This window comes from Lolium perenne, chromosome 5 (assembly GCF_019359855.2).
Source record: "Lolium perenne isolate Kyuss_39 chromosome 5, Kyuss_2.0, whole genome shotgun sequence".
In the NCBI taxonomy this organism is placed as follows: Eukaryota; Viridiplantae; Streptophyta; class Magnoliopsida; order Poales; family Poaceae; genus Lolium; species Lolium perenne.
Window position 1 is genome coordinate 25,839,809 of NC_067248.2, and position 9,675 is coordinate 25,849,483.

The following is a 9,675-nucleotide window of genomic DNA, read 5'->3' on the forward strand; positions in this document are numbered from 1 at the left end:
TTATACTAGTAGGATTTAACTTATCCTCACATATCTCCAAAGCATGATCATATATTATATATGATCATCTTGTTCTTAATATCTTGACTTCAGATTCTTAGGGTTTATGATCATTACATAATTTATAATGATCAAGGTTGGACTTCCTAAGGTATCTCTCCTTGAATGGGTTTCTCACTCTCAAGATCAGGTGTTGTCTTGATCAATTAAATATATACTTTCTTTCATAGTTTCTTGAATGGGCATGGTTATGGTTGTCTCAATTATCTTGAGTATAACACCATAGGTTGAGCTTTCTCATTTAAGAATGGTTAGTCTAGGGTTTATGGTGTACTCCTAATATCTCCTTAGGTATCTAGGCTAAGGTTTCATTTGTCTAGCTTAATTGGGTTAGTCTCTTCCTCACCTTATCAATTCAGGGGTATGGTATTATTCCATGTGATATTAGGTTATCCCACCACTCCAAGATGAAATGGTTAATCTCCTAATACTTCAGTTCCAAGGTTGTCCTTTATTCTTAAATAGGTAAATCTAATATTGGTATGAGTGGTCTCTCTCTCATTCGGGAAGGACTTTAATTCCATCCTAAGATTAAGTTCCATAGAGAATGATGTGATCATCAATATCAATGTTTAACATAAATGGATTCTCTCTCTAGGGATTGTCTTGAATAATATCCTAGGGTTCTTTCTAAAGATGATGATTTGAATACTTGGATGTATATCCAAGGTTTAGCTCAAGGTTTGTTAATGCTTCTCTAATAAATACTATAGAACTCTCACCTCTCTAGGTTTGATGTGTAATAACTTGGAATGGAGAAGAATATCTATTTCTGGAGTGGATCTTCTTGTTATAACTCCAATGTTGAAGTGGAGTGAATACCCTGAGGTTTCATGGTAGGATTATGGATTAGTTTTAAGACAGGGAGAAGATAGTCAAGAATGGTTTCTCCATTTTATTGTTACTTGGTTTGTACTTGAATAGATGTTCTTATGTCATGGCAAGGATTAACATATTATGATCTTTACTAACATCAAGTAATTGATCCTTGATTAATAAGTTATTGTGTTGGTTGTAATTCCATTTGATCTAACCCTTGAGATCAAATCATCTCTACCCAAAACAAGGTTTTAACAAAGTCACATTGAGGTTTATAGCGCTTGACTTGATGAGCTACTTCAATTCCACCAAGGTCAAGTGAAACTTCAGTTACTGTGACTGTTTTACTTTAAAGCGCGAAAATTCCCCAGATTTTCTATGCATGAATGCAATGCACACATATGTTTCCTCTATTTTTGTAACCCCATTACCTGGGATATTACAGTTCCCATCAAAATAAAAAAGTGGCCCACCTTCGCAGACCTGACACCCAAAAAAAGTTAGTGTCAATAAAAGGATATCAAACAAGAAGTGCATAGAAAAAAATCATTTTTTATTTCCTCTGAGGTACACTTTACTGCATATAGTAACAAAAACAGATTAAAACACTCTTATGCAATGCAAGTGTACCTCGGAGATTTTACAAGTGGACGTGTACCATGATCCGCATGAACCGTCATTCAGTATCCCGCCTGTGGATATTAAGTTGCCACGGACATCACGGCCTACAGCTACTACGCTAGTATTCGGCAGAAATTTCACGCCACGATTGAAAACTACAGTGTAAAGATCAGACAAGTCCATGATGTTGACAGCAACAACGTTGAGATGCGGATCACATTTATCCAAAAATCCAATGACGACATTGTCTCCATGGCGCACCAACACCTTGAGTGATAAAGAAGGAAAAAGTAAACAACCATCACAGTTCTCTTTATGTAAAAATAAAAAGTAAATTATGATTAGCGCCATATCAACCTTCAAGTCATAATGGTATATTTTTTGATCATTGAAAGCTTTAACCAAGCTTGCTGAAGTCACAAACCTAGTAACATTCCCCAGACATTGTACAGGTATGCCTGAGCATGCAAATAACATAGTATCTCCTACACAAAAACGTCACAGAAATGGATTGTAATTAGTAGTCTTAGATGTATATTTCGGAAAGTGAGAAGAGTATGAATGCACATATAATCACCATCGCACAGAGCAATCGAAACAACACTTTTCGACATATTTGATGCAACTTCTTCGCTGAGAGCTCACTCCATACAACTTGAATTGGGTTTCGGTGCAAGCGGCCTTGTTAAAATAACATGATACACCGCAACTATGAGTCAATGAGTGCTCAGATAAAGCTAGATATGAGAAACATGTACAGAAAAGGAGGAAGGACGATCAGACCTGCAGTCACAGATTCGGTTGGTTCTACTTCATTGCAAATTCTATTTTTCGTAGTGGATGTTCTTGTGAGATCATCAGTTCTTTCATTCCTCTTCGAGCTTGTTGGGAGATTCTCCCCACCCTTATTACTTCCCAGCATGTTTTCAACACTGAAGCAGATGCTCTTTAACCAAAAAAAAAAAAAGGTGCAAAATGTGAGTCACAGCTCCAAAAAACTAACACTACATGTCTACTGAAACAAAGATCGCAAATATAGGTTTACTGTCAAGGCTGATGGCTCATGATAATCAATTCAAAAGTGGTAGATCTATCAGATATGCACAGACACAAAATTTGCCAACATTGATAAAATTCGTAGGGTTCCCAAAAGTATATGGATGTGCAAGCTCCTTTCTCACCTCAACTTTACCATTGATGAAAGGTCTGAAATTGCAGCCAACATAGTTTAGAGTACAAATACAAACAACTATAGAAGCATCAAAAGATGGGAGTGATGTTTTGCCTCATCGGAGCATATGCTCCCTTTATTTTGAAATGCATCTTAGACACATTTTGAAATGTCTAAAAAACTAAAATTAAAAATCCACATGTACATCTTCACGTGGTACAAGCCCACAAAGTTGTTTCATAAAAGAATTGACTTTTCATGTGGTGTGTGTAAAAAAGAGAAAATTCGATGCTAAAAATAAGGCTTTTCAGAAGATAAATTTTCTCTTTTTTACATAGACCATAAAAGATATCGGTTTTTGTGAACCTTGACGAAAGCACATATATTGTGGAGATGTACATGTAGAACTTTTTTGCAAAACTTGTATACACTTCGAAATATGTTTTTTCGGTAGAGGGAGCATATGAACACATGAGCCGAACTGAATTTCCGCAAAAGATGCATTGATCTTTCTCATATACTATTACTCAATGGAGTGTGTCAGCATTGTATATGAGTGTCGAGAGGTTCCAGCTCCTAATTCTAAACCAGGTCAGTATAAATAAATTACCAAAAGGAACAGTATGGAGTTCTCTGTATAATCTGAAAGTGCACAAGGATACGTCAGCTGCGCTGCTGCTAATTGTTTCATACTACTAAATAACATTAGATATCATTCATGCCAGATTACTTAAGCAGATTACTAAATAACATCCAATGGAGCGATCATGTCCAAAGTGAGTCGAACTGCTAACCAGATCTATTCAATTTGACCAACCTAGAACAAACGCCACCCAACCTTCATTTCCACCAAAAATTGAAGGGGATTTTATTTAGGGTTTCAGGTGCAGGGCGTATGTCGCAGGGCGGGGGCGGATGAGGAGCTGTGTACGTACCTATTGTCCCGCCGCCAGTGAAGGATCCGGCTGACGGCGTCGCCGTGGTATCGCCGGCGGTGGCTTCCGGGAGAAAGGCACGATAGATTGTGGTCGTAACCTGATTGTGGTCGTGTAACTACACACACACCAGGTACATGAATATGTACCGCCCATGAGCTATGTTTGGAAAGGGAAACTGCCCAGCTAGTCTTATGGCAGGGATCGAGCTAGCGCACCCATCCCGCATGCACGCTCAGTACTACACACACCTCTCTTTCTAGATGTATTTTCAAATTCTGGGTATATCTGAACCAACTTTTGAACAACTCATCTCGAAAAATTAAAACTGTTGAACACCTAACTAAATCGTATTTTTTTTTAATATGCATGTAGAGACTGGATACACGTGTAGAAAGTCACGCACGACGGTGTCCAATGCAAGACTTTCCCCAACACACTACGTACCCACGTTAACGCCACGGCTTTGACCATATATATACTCGATCGAAGCTCTCAACACCTACTCAGACTATACTAATACTATTCAGGAGAAACCTAGCTAGAGTCATTTTACCTGAACTTGATAGGAATTAAAATTACCTGGAGCAACGACTCGACTTGTTCTGAACTCGGAGCACAAGAATTGGTCGGCAAAATGCATCATTATTCCTTAATAAAAAATTAAAGTGGGTTGATTTTACATTGTCCGGATCGAGTCCAGATATATATATTTAACTAGCAGCTGCTTAAGACAGATTCTAGGCAACAGATAATATAACTTTGCCAAGTCGCCAATTTTCATTTGAACCTGCATGCCCATCAGACTCGGCGTCGGCGTGTTATAGGTGATTAGCCAAGTGACCTATATAAAGAAGCTTGTAGGGAACAACTCTGCAGCAAAGAAAACAGTTTGATCATCCTCGAAGCAGCTAGCGTTCGACCCCCTTCCAGCCACCCTCCATGGCTTCTTTCCAGCGCCTCCCTCTGCTCCTCGCCGTCATTGCATCGCTCTGTGCGGCCGCGGTCGGTCAGGACGGCAAGCCCGTGCTGCCGTTCGCGCCTTCCTGCTCGACTACTGATAACTACACCGACGGCAGTCAGTACATGAAGAACCTGGACCAGCTCCTCGCCGGCCTCCCCGTGGCCGCCGCCTTTAACGGCTGGTTCTACAACGGCACGGCGGGAGCGCCCGGGACGCCCGACCAGGTCTTCGGCCTTACCATGTGCTACGCGGACCGTAACGCGAAGGAGTGCCAGGAATGCCTCGCCGGAGCAGCGGCGGGGATCAAGTCCATGTGCCCGGGAAGCCGGAACGTGCGAGCGGCCTACGACGCGTGCGTGCTCCGGTACTCGCCGACGCCCTCCTTCTCCATTGCCGACCTCGACGTGGCCTTCTACGTGACCGTTGCAGGCACGGCCATCGACCCGGAGAGGATGCGCAACGCGTGGCTCCCGCTCATGACCAACCTCGCATGGCGCGCCGCGAGCTCGTCGTCCCGTGTGGCGAACGCGACCACGCCTTACGACGCGGCGTCGCTGGTCTACGGGCTGGCGCAGTGCACGAGGGACCTCAACGCGACGGAGTGCAGCAGGTGCCTCTCCTCCCTGGTCGGGCAGCTCAGAACACGCTTCACCAACGAGACAGGCGGCGCCGTCAAGGCGTACAGCTGCTACGTGAGGTACCAGCTTGGCGCCTTCGACGTCACCCTGCCGCCGGAACCACTTTGGTGATTTAGACCAAGCCTCTCCAGCTGAGAGACGCACGTTCGCGCCAGTTAATGATTCAGATTTTGACAACAGAGATTTCGTTATCGCTTGTCTTCAAAATTTGCTCATTTTTCTTTTTTACTTCTTTTGCCCTTGTAAGCTTATATTTGTTTGATTTGTACGCAGAAATAAGAGCATTGTTGTGTAAGTTTCTTGGGTCTAGTTTCTAACCGACTGTTGGCGTATCAATCGATGTATATATTACAAATTATTACACATCCTTTTTTCGAAATAGGCTGCATCAATTGATGTATACAACTTTTTATTAATAAGTACTTACAAAGTATTACAAATTATTACATCTCATGGATGACAAAGAGTCAACATGAAGGAACCACCTAAAAATGACTAGAACAAAACAACGCCATAACATCGTGACGTGAGGCGCCTCTCACACCGTCAACCGGATCGGTTGTAGAAGACTTGTGCTACCGTCGCTAAACGGTTGCACCCAGTATCCATGTCCCGACGCTTCTCCGCCGGCTGGAGAACGGACTACGTATGGATCCAATGTGTAACCAAAGAGATAACATGCAGAAATGATGATAACTTTTTTTTTTGTTAAAGATGAAATCATTACAGACACTCCATATAGCCCATAATAAAGTGCGTGCACCAACTCTTATGTGGCCTTTATCCTCGTTTTGCAACTCCAATTAACCCATTTTCAAACAAATTTGCAACACTAGATGGAGATGGTAAATTAGTGTTGTAAATGATCCTCCAAAAATTCTTGCAAAGGGCATGAAAAGACAAGATGTTGCATATAAAACACATCCTGGCCTCATATAGACCAAACTTTGAGTTCTGGGATAATTAGCTAATTAATTAATTGTGAGTTCTTCTAAGCTCATATTCAAACCCAGTATTCCCGATTTGATTCAACACCTTAGGAAACTCCCTCTTCTGTGGACACCCCATGGCGACACTGGGGGGCTAACCCCAGTGCCTCCAAAGGCCCGAAGAAGGGCCACCCCGCCGTCGATGCAACCGGTCATTACCACAGCGATGACACCCATCTGCCAAAGGCGACATGGGTAAGGAAGGCGTCGACGAGACCTACGGTGGGGGCTGCAGCGGCCGGATCGAGTCATTGGAGCGGAGAGGCCAGGGCAGCGCCCCTATGTCGTGTGGATGGATGGTGTGGCGTCGGCCACCGGGCGGAGGTTGAGTGCTTGGGATTAATTTTCTTTTCTTTTGTATTGGGAATTCATATAATGAGTGGAGAAATCTATTAGATTAGTTTGCACCGTAACCCATTATGAAATTGATACCTTAATGAACTTGAAATTAAGAAATCAAAACTACTATCTTGATAAAGGAATTGATCACTATGAATTATTGATTTGATTAATTTACATAATGTAAAAGGTATACCAACAATGGCATAATTTTGCGTCGCACTTTTCCGTGTCATGTCAGCTAATGGTGTGCCCTATATTCATGAACCGAGGAGTTTCAATCGTATGTGCACCGCTCAAAAATAAGCGTCGCGTTTGCAGTTTCCTGATGAGGTTTTCCTTGACAATTTTTATCTGGCAAGCGCGACCGCCAGGATTACGGGATTGCCTTAGCATTTACAAACTTCGGGACACGTGTGTCGTGTTTTAGTGTGGGTTGCAAACAACTGAGTCGTGTGGCATTGCAGCTTGAAAGCGAGCAGTGGTATGTCGGGGCAGCCATCCCGGGTGCAACGAAGCGATGAAAGTCGCGCGACAGCCCCAACGGTTATGCAACATCAATGGTGTTTGACCTTGTATCGTGGTCAACGAGGTTGCTCTTAGTGTTGGTCGTCGGCATGTCTTCTCTCCGGCAATGATGGTAGGCTGGCTAGTTGGGCGTAACGAGTCACCATTTGTTTTGTGTTAGTATGTGTAAGGGTATATTGCCCCTATGTGTGGTTTTGGTAATTAATGACAACCCCTATGGACTAATGCTTTCATTGAGTTTATATGAAGGAATATTCCATAGGTTTTGCTTGTTCTCCATGTGTTGGATTCAAGTATGGATGCCATGAAGATAAAGATATACCTTGTGTATTGGCATCAAGATCATCGATTTGAAGATACATATGTGATATGATCAAGAAGAAGAAATGAAGATAGAGTTCTTATGTGGAACTCAATATTAGCCATGCTCTATCTTAAGTGAGTATAAGAAGATACAAGGTTGAGTTGGGCAAGTTCAAGATGAGCATCTTGAGTGGATCACATGCTTGAAGCTTGTCGTCCATTTGGTGATAATGGACATGTGAAGATATGCATCAATGGAGCTTTCCCGTCATAGTGTATGGGGGAGCATTTGTGAGTCTCCACGAAGCAACATTGATCAAGTGAGGCATTCCGGCTTGAGTGAAGCTTGAAGAGTTATCATCAAGATCAAGCGGGATGCGCAAGGCAAAGGTATGACCTTGATAGGTTTTCCTTTTACTGGTCTCGAGGTGGTTGATGGGAGACCGGATTATAGGATAGATAGCCGCACTATTAAGAGGGGCTTTCGGTTGAGTAACTCGATCACATCGTCTTAGGGAGCTCAACCCTTTGCATACTTTGCATATCCTTATTGCTTCTTGGTGTTTCTCTGTGTGAGGTTCTTGAGCTTGTTGCTAGCTTTACAACAAGCCCAAGTTCATCGAAAACGGAGTTCGCATGCATCTTCTATTGCGTTTTCGAGGTTGGGTGATTTTACCGGTTATTCATGATATAAGGTTCTACCTTTTATATTCATGTTAAAATCCCCTCCTACAGATTCTTGTGTTTTCACTTTCTATAAGATAGAATTTGTTGTTATCTTCCAAACAAAATTAGTTTCATGCGATTCGGAGTTCGGGAGCATTTGTTATTAAAGAAAAGATAAAAAGGGAAAAGAATAAAAAGAAAAAGGGGGAGAGGCTGCCGGCCGGCCGCCCGGCCTGCCGGGCCGAGCGCCGGCCCACCCGGGGCAGCCGGTTTGCCGACCGGCCAGCCGGGCCGCTCACCGGGAAGCCCAGCTCCACCTCCGGTCCGGCCGGACCGTAACCGGGCCGCCGCCCCATCCGGCCCACGCTCCGTCGCGCCCCCGCGCGGCCCTGCGCTCCGCGCCGCTCGGCGCTGCTGGGCCGCCGTGGCCCACGCGGCCAATCTCCTTCCCCGCGCGGCTGTGGCAGTTCTGCCGCCCAGCGCAGCTCGCGCCCAGTCCGGCTGCTGGGCCGGCCGGACCGGCTGGGCCGCCGGCTGCCTCAGCGCCATTTCCGGTCGGCCGGCCTGGTGGCCGGCTGGGGCGACTTTTTTGCCCGATTTTAATGCGATTTTCACCCGGTTTTCTCCCCAACGGTTATTTGTCTCCCTAGACTATAAATAGCTCTTCTTCCACCTTGAGCAAGTGGTTCTTCACTCTCTCTCACCTCCATTGTTGCTATTTGATGAACTTGCTCTCTCCCTTGATTCCTCCAATCAATCTTGCTCATATTTGAGGATTTGAGAGAGGAGATCTAGATCTACACTTCCACCAAACCGTTTCTTCTCTAAGTGAGGGAATCTCTTGGGATCTAGATCTTGGAGTCTTTGGTTGACTTTCCCCCTTGTTCTTCCTCTCCAATCTCATCCTAGCATTCGTTGCTTTGGTGGGATTTGAGTGTGAAGGATTTGAACACCACCGGTGTTCTTGCTTTGCATCATTGCATAGTGTTGAGCTCTCCACCACGATTTGTTCGAGTGAGAGACCGTGAGCTTGTTACTCTTGGAGGGTGACCTCCTAGTTGGCTTGGTGATTGGTGCTCCGGTGATCTCTTCAAGAAGATTGTGAAGAGGCCCGGGCTTCTCCTTCGTGGAGCTTGTGAAGTGGTTGTGGAGCTTGCCATCTCCGGAGCGGAGGAAAAGCTAACCATAAGGAAAGGGCCATTATCCTTCGTGGGTGTGGTTCGGAGAATAGGGTGAGCCTTCGTGGCGCGGGGAATCCTTCGTGGGACCTCCACTCCTCCAAACGTGACGTACCTTGTTGCAAAGCAAGGGAACACGGGAATACATCCTCGTCTCCGCGTGCCTCGGTTATCTCTATACCCGAGCTCTCTTTCCTTGTGATAGCCATCGTGCTTGAAGTATATATATCTTGCTATCACTTGTGCTACATATATCTTGTGCATATCTTGCTTAGCCTTGTGCTACATATATCTTGTGCCTATCTTGCTTAGCTCTAGTTGCCATTGTTACACTTAGTTGAGCTTAGCATATTTAGGGTTTGTGCTTGTAAACTAAACGTTAGTTTAATTCCGCATTCTTACAAGACAAATCCGCAAGAGTTTGTAATTGCCTATTCACCCCCCCCCCCCCCTCTAGGCGACAT

At 44.3% G+C, this 9,675-nt stretch overlaps 1 protein-coding gene and 1 long non-coding RNA gene across 2 annotated transcripts; one reads left to right on the forward strand and one right to left on the reverse strand.

Moving 5' to 3' along the window:
• Positions 1 to 2,084: 2,084 nt before the first annotated feature.
• On the reverse strand, positions 2,085 to 3,744 carry LOC127304513 (uncharacterized). The gene is made up of 3 exons (XR_007853421.2): positions 3,607 to 3,744; positions 2,284 to 2,446; positions 2,085 to 2,181 (listed from the first exon to the last, which is right to left on the reverse strand). It is a non-coding gene; the product is annotated as an uncharacterized lncRNA (long non-coding RNA).
• An 804-nt stretch (positions 3,745 to 4,548) lies between these two features.
• LOC127303154 (cysteine-rich repeat secretory protein 38) lies at positions 4,549 to 5,319 on the forward strand. Its single transcript, XM_051333922.1, has one exon. It carries the CDS (start codon positions 4,549 to 4,551, stop codon positions 5,317 to 5,319), a length of 771 nt encoding a protein of 256 aa, XP_051189882.1.
• Positions 5,320 to 9,675: the final 4,356 nt, after the last annotated feature.